General features: G+C 35.5%; 1 protein-coding gene across 2 annotated transcripts in view; it reads left to right on the forward strand.

The window, feature by feature from the left end:
• Positions 1-17,147, forward strand: part of LOC122712351 (dexamethasone-induced Ras-related protein 1) — a 57,316-nt gene that overhangs the window by 33,131 nt on the left and 7,038 nt on the right. For both annotated transcript variants that reach the window (XM_043931934.1, XM_043931926.1), the window contains exons 2-4: positions 1,136-1,422; positions 5,121-5,278; positions 16,760-16,949. In XM_043931934.1, the coding sequence (XP_043787869.1) occupies positions 1,379-1,422; positions 5,121-5,278; positions 16,760-16,949 (392 nt within the window). In that variant the 5' untranslated portion in view covers positions 1,136-1,378. The remainder of the gene's footprint in view (positions 1-1,135; positions 1,423-5,120; positions 5,279-16,759; positions 16,950-17,147) is intronic.

Genomic DNA, 17,147 nt, shown 5'->3' on the forward strand with positions numbered 1-17,147 from the left:
AAGAAATACGTACATTTGCATAAAAATTAATTATTTATTATTACATATATATATATATATATATATTTTTTTAAATTTTACGACTTCAAAATAATTTTGTAAGAACGAAAATTAAAATTTTTAAATCAATAATATTTCAAGAATTCAGCAATAACGCGTATAGAACGTTAAATTGTCGAAAAGGTAAAGAGATGTCGTTAATTGTCCTTAATTTAGAATGCACAAGTAGTGGAAGAAGTCCGCGAAATTTGGCCGAATTCCAAGTAGTAGAAAATATAATTTCTGTTATGCACGTCCAATTACACGCCAGCGGAGCATAAAAACGCGTCACGTCGAATTTAACGAGATCACATGCCGCGAATTTGTTCCACTGGTATTCAGAATATTGGATTTCCCCGTATCGTGTTCACTTTCAAAAGAAAGCGTATTATGTTTCGTATTAACATTTTTTTTCGAATCGGCGATGACACTTGCTGATTGATGAAAATTCGATACACGCGAGGAAAAAACAATTGCGTTGACACTTTATTAAAACTTGCTGATCGATTAAAATATATATTTTAATGCAAAACATTAACTTGTCTTTTCTCAAACGCAACAATTATTTCCAAATTTTATACACTCTAAGATATCAATCTTTTTTTTTTTTTTTCAATTACCAATATTAGATATTTCATTTTTCCTCTTTTCTTCTTCGTTTTATTATTACATTAAAAAAAAGAAAAAAACCATCTGTATCGATCTCTAACAAATTTTTACATACAAGGCTTATTCTCTGAAAACATCGTTTCACATTTTTACACGAATTTTTCAACACAAATTTTTTTTTTTTTTTTTTCGTTTTTCGTGTAATGAATATTCAAAATAAAATTTATATTCACCGATATTTTTTCTAGAAAGGAAACTTGCATGGCGCTCGGAACGTACATCAATACAACTGGATGAATCAATCGTGAATAAATAAATTAAAACTGGCGAAACTCCCCCGCCCCGCCAAGCCTCGAAATCAATCTATCGAGGATGAAATATTTCGCAGATTTATATAAGTTACACATCGAAACTGGAGGATCCCGATTCGAACCCGAATCGATCGAAAATAATTATTAATATCGATTGATAAGGATTTTTGTTTCAGCTGGAGGCGTGCGGCCGACTCGTGTGCTGCGCGCAGAGGCTGTGCAGAAGCGGAAGCGCAACAGAGGAGGCCGAGCAACGAATCAATCGAGGGCGAAGGGGTGCACAGGCGGGCCCCGAGTTGGAGGGGCCCTCAGGCTCGGAGGATGGCATCCTTCCGATCCCGGTCAGCCCCAGCCCCGCGTCCACGTCCTCGCAGGAGGACGCATGCAAACCACCACCCCGCAATTGCTATCGTCTGGTTATGCTCGGTAGCGCGAGAGTTGGCAAAACGGCCATTGTAGCACGGTAATTTTAATTTTCTCTTTTTATATATATATATATATTTTTTTATTTTGAAAGAAGAGAGAAAGAGGGGAGAGGGGGAATTCTTAGGTTGTTGCAATGTATAAAAAATATAAATAATAAATATGAAAAAAATCTGTAAAAATTTGTGGATACAAATTGAATTATTATTTCGTTAATGAGATATTATTAAAAATCTTGCATTGTTATATAAAAAGTAAATAAACGTGTTACGTGCAAAAAGTATTGCGATTGGCAAATATACGTAAGAAATAAACAAAGGAATTATTAACGCGTTTCGAAACCGACTTTCGAAGTCGAGAATATATAAACATACCGAATATATAAACAAACGATCGAAAGTCGAATTTATTATTCGATAATCGGGGAACGAATACATATGATCGTCGACTTTAGTATGAAACGGGCGCGGCAGACGAGCACATCGAGAAGATTATTAAGAAGGAAAATTAAATCGATCAATTATATATGGATTCTCGTTTATTTTAACTGACCAATGGTGGCCGATAAAAACGTATCGTGACTTTTTGTATCGTTTATTTTATTATTAACATATATTGTTATAAAAAAAAGGAAATGTTACATATAACATGTTTTTCGACAAACAAGATGGATCAAACTTTGATTCAATATTGTTTTTAATAAAGATATAGGATTTAAAGGTTCTTTTTTATCAAGAATTCGATCGTTATCTGCAACAATCCGATATTAATTATTATTAAGAATTCGAGTATTCAAAATTTTCAAATATTTTTTATATATTGGAGATGGAAAAATTGGAGAAATAATTCTTGTAAATGTTTGAAAATATTTTTCTTTGGAAGAATCGATCTAAACGAGGAAATTTAAAAATTCGTGGTTTAATTCATCGGTTCGCTTAAAGGAATCGCTTTATGAAAACGAGCTTGAATTTTTACTAGGTTTATATCCTAGTGGATTATATTAAATTGTAGAAATAAATAAACGTTGCTGAAAACGTTTTTCTTGCCATTTCTCTTCTCATTTTTTTTTTTTTTTTTTGAATTACAGAAATTGGGTCGGATACATGTGACACATGCCCAGGAAATATAATTTTACGAAAAAATGTAAATATTTTCGGATTTTGAAACGCGACCAAGGTTGTTACTTTATATTTTTTAGTTTAAAATCCGGAGTGAATTATTATACTTAAAAAAAAATGGTCAAAAGGAATATATCATATTCCTTTGATCATAACATAAATTTATTATTAACTAGAAAATTACGAAATATATATTTAACATTCTGAAACAGATTTGCTTTATAGAAAATTTAATATTTTTATAAAAAAACAAAACAAAAACATTATTCTTTAAACGATAGTAATTGTTTCAATATTTTATAACTTATTTTATAAGAATTCATAAATTTGCGTTAAAATCTTTTATCCAGGCCAAAAGCAAGCAAGGTTCAAAGACTTTTTAAACAACGTTCAAAATGGTAACCGAGCGTTTATTTGAAATATTATTCGCAATTGATTCGACGTACAATCGAAAGAAATTCCTCGTTGTATCGCGATTCAAAGCGTTTCTGTCGATGATATTATTGTATTTTTCCCCACGATCTTGTATTTTTCATCGATGAAAAGCATACGTATACCGCTTTCGATTTAAAAAATATCATCTCGTTGAAATCTCGATGTGAGGAAATATAAATGGTTCAAATCGATTTCGTTAAATCTTATCTTATAAAAAAAAGGATTCGTCGTTTATACTTGTCAAACAAATTAACATTATCATTATCGTTCATCGTTCTTTTTGATTAATGTAACTCATTCATTTTATCTATCAACGAAAAATTTTATAAAAGGATTACGTAATTTGTTTCGCAGCTTTTTGATGATTAAAAAAAACAAGGAAATTTTCAAATTTCAGAATCTTTTTCGCAAAAAAATTCCATTAAAAATACAGAGAATATAATCGAGTAATTTCTTTTCTACAAAATCGATAAAAAAAAAACAGTATTAAAAAAAAAGCTCGATAATTACATTCGATATATCTATATATATATCGATATACACCGCGTCTAACACTTTTTCATCGATAATAGCAACGATCATTCGAACGATGATGAAACTCTGGCAAATTTCTGAAAATTTCCTATAAAATAAGTTATAAAATATTGAAACAATCGTTACTATCGTTTAAAGAATAATATTTTTGTTGTTTTTTTTTTTTTACAACGTACCGTGAACGAAACCATCGCATCGGATCGCTTCCACCCTCAAAATCAGAGGCGCTTTCAACAGGATGATATTTTTAACCGCGGCGGGGAGAAAATGGACAAGTGTTGGCCAGTGTGGGAAACGTGTCACAGATTTACCACCGATCGAGCGGATGATCGAAAATTCCTTTTCGATCCGATTCGAAAAGTTTGCAACGCGATTTGTTTTCAACAACAGCGGTGGGGGAGGGGGGTCGCGACGAGCTCGTTGCTTTTCCTTTGTTCACGATGCGAGTTTCGTTTCTAAACAAGGAGTTTGGAGCTCGCCTCGAATTCGATTCAGTTCGGTGTAAATGCGGCCTGTATTGTCTCCGGTTTCGTTACCCACGCGTTTACGACGGTCGACTTGCTAATGGACTCGCCACGGGAATTTCTAGTTCGGTTTCTCGATGATTCCATTCTTCTGGTCTTACGTTACCATCCTCTGGACTGGAACCGGAGCAATTTTTGTTACTTTCTGTTTCTTTGTTTCGATAGTTTTCGTTTGTTCTCGTATGATTTTTTTCTTTTTTCTAATAGATTTTAATTCTTGTAAATTGCATTAGACGGTAAAGATATTTGCTCGTTTTTCTTTCGTATCAATATTATAATTTTTATCGAATACGTATAATTATAAATTGCTTTTTGTTTAACAATTTGTTAACACTCGCAAGAAGATTTTCCATTCGAAAATTTATTAAAAAAGTTTCGTGGTCGATCGATAAAGAGGGATAGAGAAGATAAATAAAATATTTTTTTACCCGCGTAACGCTTGAAAACACACGAATGGAAGATCTAATGGAAACGTCAACGATTTCGGGAGAAATATCTATAATAATTTCTTTCCATTGAAATCGTGTATGCACATGTAATTTGCAAAATAGATTTTTATTGAATATATATAACGTTGTATTATTGCGCAATAATATATTGCGCATCGAGTAAAATCAAAAATTATACGCGATGCAGAATCTACGACAATCCAAGTACAACAAAGGATTCAATATTTAAAACTTGATTTATATATATTTATTTAATTTCACAAACAGAAATGAGCATTCGACAAAAGTTACGTTTACAAATTGGATCGTCTCCCGACAACTTTTCCAACGGGATTATTAACGCGTCGCAGTGAAAATTTTCGATATTTTCCTTCCCTTTCGATTCACGTCCCGCATGATCGAACTTGGCCGGTTCGCGCTAATAGAACAAACGATTTAATTTCGTACGAAAAATAATCCATCGCGAAACACATAGGTGTAAACGTTCGTTTGTCCCGGCGAATATATTTTTGATCCCAAAAAATAAAAAAGGAAAAAAAAAAATCGAGATGCGAAATGTTCGTAAATAACAATTTGCTTTATAATTATCCCTCGTCGATCGAACCTTCTTTTTTTAACGGTTTATTCGAAATGAGTTATCGCGCGTGTAATGTAAAATGCGTACGAATTTCATCGCAGATTTTTGTCCAACAAGTTCGAGGAGAGTTATACGCCAACGATCGAGGACTTCCATCGAAAGCTGTACAGGATTAAAGGCGAGGTCCATCAGCTTGATCTTCTGGACACGAGCGGGAATCATCCGTTTCCGGCCATGCGACGATTATCCTTCTTAACAGGTAAGTCAATCTTTAAGTCTTTCTTAAGTTTAGTCTTTTTTTAAGCCAATCTTTAAGTTTTTAAGTCCGTGAAAACGAAAGGATAAAAAGGAATCTTTTTCTTTTTCTTTTTCATTTTCTTAATAAATGAGCATTCGAATTTTAGATAGAAGAGAAAAGAATTGGATTTAGAATGTTGTAGCTATTTTTAAGAATTAACTTAGCATTTGCGTATTTGATTTAATTGTTTCTCTCGCGTATATTCTACCTTATAACACAATAATGTCGAAATTTAATCGCGATCGATGCATGTAACCAAGTGTCAGAGGACAAAGAGCAAATATTTTCCCAATCCATATTGAACATTTCCAAACACTGTTAACGGCGTCATCGTAACACCTTCCTACATTGTCGTTTTTTAGAAATAGATTAACAGGAAAAGATAATCATTTAACTTTATTACTTATTATTAAGTTTAGTTTTTAAATAGATACATCGGTAATAAGCTTGCGAAAAATTTGACAGGCCGATCTTCAAAAAGAACGAATGATAGATAAGATTTTCAACAATTCGATAAACTTTGAATTTGAATAAAATTTGAACTTCGAAATTGATTGATCGTTTTGCAATTACATTCTTTCCGCACAATTAAAAAATAATTATCACGAATTACTGACAGTTTAATAAAAATATATATTTTTTTTTAAATCTCTAAATTATAATCGTTCAAACTCGAATACATTTGTAATCCTAATCCATTATCAATGAACAATTCAGTCAGTTTCGAACTTTTGGCCAAACGACAACGATACACGAATTATTATGTTATTGCGCCTCTGCCAAGTAACGAGGAAATTTCCGTGTATCGTCTTAATACGTGCAGATACGTATAGATAACAGATCCTCGACTCGAAGCCGCAAGTCATCTCGCCAACTTGTTGAGCATCCTTTCTTCGAGCTTCCTCCGACCTAATTCCGGATGGAAGTTTCGTGCCCAAGTTTCCAACCGCTCCTTCGATCGAGTATATCGGCACTCTTAAATAGCAAGAAGTGGATATATTTCCGTGGAGGATGGTCTCGAGCACGGATCCCTTCGCCAACAAGCGGCTGTCGGTTTTTTGGATCTCCACGTTCGAGGAGAGTTGATGGCCGACGAGCGATACACCGATTCCCTGCCCAATTTTCCGGAACGCGGTGAATCAATATTTGCACAGAAATTCCCGCTCTGCGAGAAATGCGCGAGGATGGTTTTTAGGACACTGTGAGAGTTTTTAGGACAGGGGGTTGAAAATATAATAATTTTTGATCCTTCGTTTTTTTTTTTTTTTTTTTTTAATTAATCGAGTTCGAATCGAAAAAAAAAATCTACAAGAGGCCAATCTCCGACACGATGTGAAATTGAAGCGAATTATTGGACAGAAGAATATTTTATTCCCTTTTTTTTTTTTTTTTTTTTTTAGAGAATCGAAATTGAACTCTCCTCCTGAATTTTTGGAGAATTTTTTGAAGTTTTCAAAACTCTTCGTTCACTCCTTGGAAAAAAGATTGTATACTTTTCCGATTTATTTTCGCGTATGAATTCTCTCGTATCGTAAGATTAATAACAAATGCGGTCAGCCCTCCCCTCTCGTTCTAATTCATTTTTAATTAGCGCGTTATTCTCCCACCCCCCCTTCCCCTGCACGCGTCACTTGCGACCGTAATACGCAAAGCCAAACGACGAGGCTCGTGTTTCGTTTGACGGAACTTGGAGAAAGCCGCGGAATTCATTATCGTTTGGAATAAAAATAGAGGCCATCGTATCCCCGCGATAAATTCGCAATTACGATGAAAAACGCATTTGCATCACGCATGGCACACGTGACGATCGTACGCACGGAGTACGCGTACGCGTATTGATCACATTCGGTTTTGAACCGCACGCAAGCGTCACGTGTTTGCCGTGCATACTCGCATCTACCACGTGAACCGCAAAAAGAAGGAAGAAAAATAGGAAATTATTATTGTCGATGATCTAATTATCACGTCGAAAGTCGCATCGTGCCGATTGATTGTCAACTTTTACTGTAATTTTATAAAATAAGGAAACGTGATAAATTTATTTTCCTGTAATTTACATTATAATTACGAAACGAGTTATTTTTTTTTCTTTTTTTAATAAAAATTTATTGATGCAGGGACAGATTTCGACTCGATTCCATCTCGTGGAATGATTATTAGAAATTTTCATTTTTGAGAGAAATCTAAAGTAAAAATTTTTATAGGAATTTTTGTCGTTCGACTCTCAATTTGCTCAAAGATGACAATTATTAAAAAATTGTACGCACGATAAAATTCAATTGCAAGTATCATTTACAATCGATAGATAGTAGTGTTTGTTCGAATCTATGAAAAGAAGCAGGATCTCAATGATGGCTCGTGGCTCGTTTATACCAGACTGGACTGATAGAATCCCCTTTGTTTGTTTAATGTCGTGTTCGTCGATCGGTTGGACGGTAGTTGGCCGTGGACAACTAATTAAGACGTAACGTGTCCTCCTTCTCTCGTCCCAAGTAAGATTGAGATTTGAATTTCGAACCGTGCCCCCTTCTCCCCCTGGATATCGCGTTAATGCTCCACGATCCATCTTCCACGAGGGAACGGTCGTGGAATTGAAGTTCGAAGACACTAAGGGGCTTAGAAAGTTGCTGGAAACGAATATTTGCCGAGCGATCGTGCCAGCTCCCGTGACGACACGACTTATCGAGCGATAATTATCCTGGACGATGATGCGTGTAACAGGATTCTTTTGTGAGAAGAGAGCGAGACGAAAAATTAGAAGAAATAAAAAGAAGAAGAAATGAAAGAAATAAAACTCACTCAACAAAAATTTTTATTCGGTAAGTTTCCGTAAGTATCAAAAACGCTCGGAATAGAATTTTTTTTCTTTCAAAATTATATTTTTAAATATACTAAATATTGAATATTATCGGAAGAAAAAAGGCAAGTTTAATTTTATATTATAAGAAAGTTATAAAATATTTTCGCGCGCATGTTCGATGTTTTTTCTTTGAAAAGTGGGATTTGAGATATGAGGAAGAAATACTTTCTCAAAAATCAATTCGTGCTTGGTTGAATTTTATCGAAAGATCAAATATATATATATATATAGCTGTTCGAAACGACGTGTTTCTCGTCATCCATAAAATATTATGCTTCTACGTAATTTAATTAACACAATAAGTTCGATGCGTATAATATACGTGTATATCCCTTCTATAAACCAACTCGTAAACCATCGTGAAAATTAAGATGGCGTCAGTACATCGAATTGAACATAAAGAAATAATCGCGTGAAAAACATCATTATCTACTTACATAAATTTTAACGATCATATGTAGCAATTTATAGCTATCTATCAATACTGATATTTCAACTTCATCCTTGAGATCTCGTTTCCCGAGAAAGAAGCGTAGGAATGGAATCAAATAATAAAATTATCTCTCCAATTTTTCTGTCTTTAATAGAATTACGATATCGTCCGATATTGATTAATTATTGAATATTAAACGAAAAAAAGAAAAAAAAGAAATATATAAAATTTGCGCGGGCACGTTCGTAAATTACACGTTAAAAAATATACGATATCACAAATTTTAATTTCATCGAATATTTAGCGTCCATATATATATATAAAAAGAGAGAGATTGGAGTCTCGATCGAATTTCCATACGCTTCGATTTAAAATCTGTTTATCCAAGCGTATCTCTTTCTCTACATACATAGATAAGAAGATATATCCTTTTCGCCTTCTCCCGCGTTCTGTGCAACCAAAATCGCGAGGGAACGGAATTATTACACGGATTTTACTCTCCGTATATATATATTAGAATTCGCAATCGGTAAATACTGGATATTAATATTTCCCTTGTTGTTGTTGTTATTCGTTCGGGTATGATTTGTTTCTAAATATATTTCAAGACCTATCAAACGTTCGTGGAATTACTTATGAAGGTTTATCGAGACGATGGATAACACGATGTTATACGTACACCACCTACGTGACCAGTACTTTACATAACAGGCAATGCTGCGATAAGGTAATATTGGCGAGCATGGTACAAGCATGGTAATAATATTAGAAAGCCAATTCCAACAGAAGGATTTCGCGGATAGAATTGTAATGGAGATCGAAAATTGGGATCTTTTCCAAAGAAATTCCTCGTATAAATTATCTCGTGCGAAAAATGTATCATAAAAAAGAGGACAATATGAGACAATATCGAGACCTGAAAATTCCCGATATACTGGACGGAGAGGATAAAGAAGAAACACATAAAATAGAAAATATATATATATATAAGAAGTTACAAGACGAGGAGAGGAAAAGTGTAGCTGATTTATCGAGTGGAGGAATCGAGAAAAGATATCGCGTTTATGAACTAGCTGAACGAAAATCAACAAACCGGAAAACAGGGTGAGAGGAAGAAGCATGAACGAAAAAATTCCGTCAAGCAAGGCAGTGTCAAAGAAGAAAGATGTATCGAAATAAATAAATAAAACTCGTATACTTGATCGAATAAAATCATATTTATTAAATAAAAATAAAGTAATTGATACGGTTAAAATATTCTCATCGTGGCAATCTACAGGCCATGTAAAATATAAACCAAGTACCAAGTAAATAAATATATATCCAATCTTAAAATCATATTTATTAAAAAAAGAAGAAAAATGAAAAGAAGATGAAGTAAAAGATCAAAAAAAAAAAAAAAACAATTATGGAAATATACAATCGCAAAACCAACAATCGAAATCAAAACTGGAATAAATAAATAAGAGCACCTCTGCGTGCTCTTAAATCTTATTTAAAAAGAAGATGAAAAAGAACAACTTTTTCTCTTTTCCCTTAAACGAAGTACAAGTAAAATTGATACTAGAATATTCGACGAAATGAACGCGCAAACGCTTTTCCCTAGAATCCGGTTCTCCCCTCTGAAAAAATGGAAAAAAATTCGATCCAAACGAGAGCTCCGCGTCTTTTTTTGTACGAGAGACGATGCGAATATTTGCGGAGCGACGGCGGCTATGGAAAACAGGGGGGAAAAGGGAGGAGGGTAGTTATTAAGTTGGCCGAGTTCCTTACACAGGCCGGCATCAAGATTAAGCGGCACGAAAAGCCGTTATTAAAGTCGGCTGTGTACCTACGATTGGAAATTGTAGACCATAGGCATAGATATCAGATCACGTGGCGTGCGTATATATGATTTATAACAATACGCCGTTCAAATTTTTATTTGCATAGATGATTAATTTGCATAATTTTAATAATTCGAGTAAGAGAAATAAGGAGTGACGGTGGATGATTCAATTTTCCTTCTTTCTTTCAAATCTTTTCGATTATTTATTACCAAAAAATTTGACCAATATTATGATGATTAAATATTGGAAAATTAACAGTAAAGTTACAAGCGAAGAAAGCTTCGGGAAGATATATAAGATATACAAAAAAGTTTTGTGAATCGTTAAAAAAAAAAGGAAGATCGGTTCAAAAGAAATCAAGTTTATCCAAATTCGTAAATTAATATCGGAACAAACTGTGAAAATAACGCATTAGTGGATATTCGAGGGAAATATAATCCCTTTGACGTTGCGTTCCCCAATAATGTGAAATTGAAAGCTCTTAACGTACCGCTACGTGTTTCAATAATCTAACTCTGCAAATCCTCGAACCTACCTATTTCGATAAGCTTGAATCGTAAGGTCCCGAGATATTCCCAATCAACCGAACCCGTTTTGGACCCGTTTGATCCGCGCATAGTCTTGCCATAAATTAAACACGCGCCGTTAATCGAATCGCGTCTCCTTCCAAACTTTAAATAATCTCTCCTGATCTCGAAGGGAATCGAAACAGGGGGAGGGAGAGCGATAAAGGATCGTCTTTTCTTTATCGAATTCAACAAGCGCGCGCGAATTCGAGAATTCAATGGGATTGAACAGAGCGTGGAATGTCACCAATGTCGAGAAGAAATTTCTCGTGTTCGCGAACGAAAACGATTAAAGTTTTTCTTTTTTTTTTTTTTTTTCGAAGGGACGAAGAATTAAAACAGTGAAATGTTTCTCGTATTAGAGATATTATGTTACGTCATGGGGTGAAGTTGAACGATAGGGAATGAAAGGTCGAAGTTTTCATCTTCTGGCAAAGCAAAGCGAAGTCTGTCTTCAAGAGAATGTATATGGATGTATATGGAACAACCAGTTTTCCCAGGCTAACCGTTAAGCTTGGTATTTTTAGGCTTAGCTCGATCATAATTTCCCGTCTCCGCTGTAATTAATCGCGATAGCATTTCGTTTTAATTAACTCGGGAGTACGCCCGTTTCGTTTAAACGGATTTCTTCCAATCCAATCCCGACCACCCCTCCTCCCTTGACTCTTCGATTCCACTCGTAAATGAATTATTATTATTATCATCAAATCACCAGTGAATTTACTTTCCGTATCCGAGGATCGATTCGAGATACGTAGAGAATTCGAGAATTGTCCACTCCTCCCTTTTCTCCCATTAATTAAGTTATTAATTACATCGTATCGAGATGTAATACTCTCGTTTTATTAAATCGAACATTTTTTCTCTACTACTGAATTTTACCTTCTGCTTGAATATCTCTAGAAAAAAAAAAAAAAATTATCGCAATCATGTATACGATCACTTCGATTTAACTTTTATCCCGAGGAAATAGTAGTTTTTCAATTACATTGTTTCTAATTTAAAAAAAAACTCATTGAATCGGAGGAGAAGAATCGTTGACTCGTTTTGCGAGCAGACAGGGCTTGGACAACTGGCTCGAAGAGTCCTCGAACGCGCTTATCGCTCATTGTCACCCTGTTTCCCTACACAGGATCGTACATCGCTCGCATTGGACGCCAACTTTCGATCGGATCTATCCGACACGATAACGATTTCCTCCTCGATGCAACCGGTGGTCCATTGAAATCGTATATATATATATATATATCGGCGCAATCACTTTCGCGACCATCCTGTGTTCGTCACGCAGCCACGTCGATATTCAATCGAGACGGCCGTGATATCGAGTAGATTGAATCGCGACATTGGCTTAACGTCGATTTCCCTTGTCCCTTCTCCTCGTGAACGAACATTCCGGGATGGAACACGCGTTGGAAAAATGAAAAAGGTAAAAAAATAATCCTCTCGAAATATATATATATTTCGGGAGAAGATTCGTTCGTTTTTCGCGTGGATGTGTTGGATGAAGTGAAAACTGAAACGGAACTGTTTTAACCGGATGGAGAAGAAGAGAGGAGGCGAGATACGAGATCTTGTAATTATTTCGAAATTAATTTGCGCCCGGGTTGGAAAGGAGGAATCGTTAAATACGCTCGTTTCCTGTGTATCCGGTTTTCAGAGAGTTATTGAATTGGAATGAGCTCTCTGGTAACGTTATTTCGTAGGGAATCGTGGTCACGTTCCGGAATAGTTGTAACTTCGTGTCGCGGTTGTTTGCTCCTGTATAGTTAATTTTGGATTAGTGGTGATCAAGGAGAATCGGTAGCTAAACTACGGATATAATCGTATCTGGATTATTATTACATATTACAGCTAGTGTATGTCCATATTCTGTAATCGAAAGATTATGTGTTTGTACGGATCGCCTTTGGAATGAAATGTTCTTTCTTTCCAAGTTGCGTGAAGTAAGTAGAGGAGCGAGATAAAGAGAAATTGAGAATTGGTATTATGTGTCCGCAAATAGAAGCCTCTTTTTATGTTTATTTTAATAATGTAGAGGGATAACGTTACCGATTTAAAGAGGGTGTATATATAACAAGAACGATTCTCGTTTTATTTAAATGAGGTCTGTTACAACAAATTCATGAGTTGATCGAATATTGCAATCCAGCAAATAGTTGGAGATAATATTGTGGTGTGTGCAGTATGTGTACGATTATTATTTTGTCGAAGAGAAAAATAAAATAATATCAATTTTGTTGTGAAGTATTAAATGATTTTTGTTGATTGAATTATATATAATATTATAGACGGAACGGAATAAAAAAGATATTCTTTCGAAAAATCCGATTTTATTCGATTAAAATTAGAAAAAATTTAAACCGTTATAACTCGGAAGATAGTGGTTTCCGGTCAACGAATCAAAGATCGTTAGAAGCGGGGAATCTTGCTCTTTGAAACCTTTTTTTATTTATCTCGATACGACTTCCGGTTCCCGAGATATCGTCGTTCGAAGCAAAGGGTAATTTTTAAACTCTATTAAAATTAGGAAAACTTTGAGCCGACGTAACTCGGAAGATAGGGACTTCCGGTCAACGAACGGAAGGCCGTTAGAAGCGGGAAACCTTGCTCTTTGAAACCCTTTTTCGTTTATCCCGATACAACTTCCGGTTGCCGAGATATCGTCGTGTAAAGGAAAGGGTAATTTTTAATCGTTTACTATCTCCTTCCTCGTCGTTTATTCGGAACTCTCGCTCGCACCTCGTCTCCCTGACCTATCCCAAACTGCCGACAAGCGGCAGACGCGATTCCTAGAAAAACGTAGTACGCGTTTCCAGGAAGAAATGTAGGTCACGAGTCCATTCATAATTTTCGCGCTATGTTGAACGCTATGGACACTTTGAGTCCTTATATCTCGGCAACGGATCGAGATATCGGGATGAACCAAAAAGGGACTTCAACGGCATGGTTTCCCTTATTTCCTGAATAGATTTTGATAACAAAATTGTTAATTTATTCTCGCGCTTTTTTTACGTGAAAAATCAAAGTTTCATTTGTCACGAACACGCGTATGATCCATTATTGCAATACGGACTATGTAAGGATATAATTTTATTGAGAGGAACGAAAATAATGGAGATTATTATTTTAAATTATTGTTTTGTATATCCTCTTATTTTCGATGCACGTACATTTTTATCGAGGCGAAATTATATTGTATCTCGAACATTTCGAATCGATGGAATATCCTCTCAACGAGGATCGCACAGTTGCAGTGAGAGACGCAAAAAGGGGGACACTTGTTGCGGATAGAATATAATTTCCTTTCATGTTACATCATAATTAAAGTTTCTACCTTTCAAATCATATTTTCCAGAATCGAGCCAGCCCATCATTATCGTGTAGTAGCATTATCGTTATAAAAGGCGCTTATTTCCCCCTCAAGAAAACCGATTATGCGCTCGCTCCCCGAGAGGAAACGAAGACAAAACGTATCTGAGTAGTAATGGCGGCCCGAAGACGAGACTGAATAACAGATTTGTCCAGGGAGCATCCAATATTTGCGTATTCGGGTCGCGTATTCGTAACGATCCTCTGTCTGGACGTGTTAATTTTTTCCCCTCGCCGCTTCCTCCAGGGAGGCAGCTGACAAGAAAGAAGGCGCGGAACGTGAAAGAAGATTCAGAGGCTTCGCCCCAGCTCCCTTTTCGGGATTGTAATCCCGTGAAAAAAAAAGAAACGTACAGCCCGAAAGCCGAAGGATATCTTGAGGATTTTACGGTTAACAAAGTTCTCGTGGGGAGGAAGGGGAAGGAAAGGAGGTTTCAGTTGAAATAAAAACCTGTATAAACGCGATTCCATAGTTTTTACGATTATTCATGGCCGTATCCTGGCCGTATTTAACCGCGAATAATAGAAAACTTTAGGAAACGGGGGCGGAAGAAAGTGGCCACCTGGTTCGCTGTTAAAGCGTACACTATAGGTACTAAAGGATTCATAAAATATTAAATCTCCTGCAAAATTGTATCGTTTTCAACCGTGTGGCCCATACCCTTCCAGTTTGTACCCTCCCTGTTACGATTAACGATATTGTCGATTTCTCCTCTTTTACGGGGGGATCTCTTCCCATCTTTCGAATAATTTCGTTTTATGGAGTTTTCTTTTATGCAAAAAAAATTCTAAAATTTCTAAAAATCGTTCGTACGTCGGACGTGGACGGATTATTCTTAAAGTATATCGTTACTTTTAAAAAGTCATTATCGTTAGTGCAAACGATATATCATACTTTGTTACTAAAAAAAAAATACAAAAAAAAGTTCTTCGAGTTCTAATAAAGATACATTTCAAGATCAAGCGAGATCCTTTATTATTCGAGTAAAACTGTAATAAAAAAAAATAAAAAAACAAAAACGCGTGAAAAACAACGCGAACTTTCAACGTATCTAATAATAAAACAGGAAAGCTTTCTTCGTTAAACGAAGAGTCAGAGAACACAGAAAGTTTGTAAAACTTGTGTAAATTCACTTCGTGGAAAGATGAATGAAATTAACTTTGTCGGGGGGCAAGTTTTTAAATTTGAAATTTTCCAGCAAAAGTGTTTCGCGTTTCCTCGCGAAATTGACAAATTGACAAATTCTTCATCTTCGAAGATTCCGCGATTTAAATTCGCTACAAAAGATAGAATAACGTTCGCTTCGAAAGAGAGCGAGTTACTCGGTTAGTTGCATCTGTGATTTAAAAATGGGGAGGGAGGGATGTTTTCGCCATTTTAACGAAAACATTGTAGCAGAATCACCGTCAATTCTCTTCCGAAAACTTTCAATCAGCGAACTCGGGGGAATAAAAAAGAAAATCTTGGATCGATCATAGATTCTCTTGCCTTGTTGGCAAACATCGTCGATCGATTTCTCCGCCGCCTGTTCTTTCGTTCGACGAGGAGGATTTCGGAAGCGGCAGGAAAACTCGTTAAAACTCGATCACGGAAACGAAAGAGGATGTGTATGCGTGCGTGCGCACGAGTGCGATAAAATTCATTGAGATAAAAATAAGCGCGTTGAAATAAATATTCATAAGCCTGTACGAGTTTTACATTATTCATATTTATCGATGATTATCAACACGTATGAAATCTCGCGAACACTCGTCGATAATTAAATTCACGTTTTCTTTTTCTTCTTCTTCCGATGAATAAAGATACGAAACGAATTCTTTCTTTTTCTCTTTTCTTTTTTCCAATAGTTTTATGATCAGATCGATTATGATTTAATAAAATTGAAAAAGAAGGACAAAACTCTTCGCTGTTACGTTGCAAAATTTACAATTTTCCAGCCAGGCTTAGAGGAAACAGCTTACAGCAGGAAGGAAGGAGTGATGTAAAAACTGAACCAGAGGGTGGAGCTTAAACGAGCTCAACTCTGAATAATTTGCGTATACGGGCGAAAAGCATATACAGATAAACTATAGTTAGGAAGAAAAACAGCTCCTTCCTTCCTAGACTTTGCCTCGTCATTTTTAAATTTTTCCCTCCCTCGCCTTTTTAATCCCTTCGAAGGAGTTACGAAGATCTCACGAGATTGTTGAACATATTTGCGTAATTACCGTAATCTACTATCATTTATTCCTCAAACCATCAATTTTCCTTATCCTTCCTCATCCTTCACCCGTGCGAAATAATTCTGTGGAATTATCGAGAATAAAAAAAAGAAAATATAAATGTAAATGTTGATCGAACCCGCAATTTTTTTTTCTTCTTTTTTTTTTTTTCATTCGCAGGAGACCTGTTCGTGGTGGTGTTCAGTTTGGATTGTCGAGAATCGTTCGAGGAGGCCATCAGACTGCGTGAATCGATCCTGGAAACTAAAGTAAGCGCGACCCAAAGTGCAACGAAGAGCAGGAGCAAGAGTCACTTCAATTTGAAGGTTCCTATGGTCATCGTCGGAAATAAATGTGATAAAGATACGAAGTACGTCATCGTTTCACATCGTGCTGTACATATACAGCATTATTAACTTTTTTGAATAACGATCGACTGTAAAATACCAACTGTTACGTGTACATGTGAAATTACTTTTCTTTTCTTTTCTTTTTTTTTTTTTTGCTATGTTTTTTAAGGACATTTATCATCTTTACAACCCTTCTAGAGTCAAAAGCTTTCAAGTGT

This window comes from Apis laboriosa, unplaced genomic scaffold (assembly GCF_014066325.1).
Source record: "Apis laboriosa isolate Shangri-la unplaced genomic scaffold, ASM1406632v1 scaffold112_cov148, whole genome shotgun sequence".
NCBI classification, from domain to species: Eukaryota; Metazoa; Arthropoda; class Insecta; order Hymenoptera; family Apidae; genus Apis; species Apis laboriosa.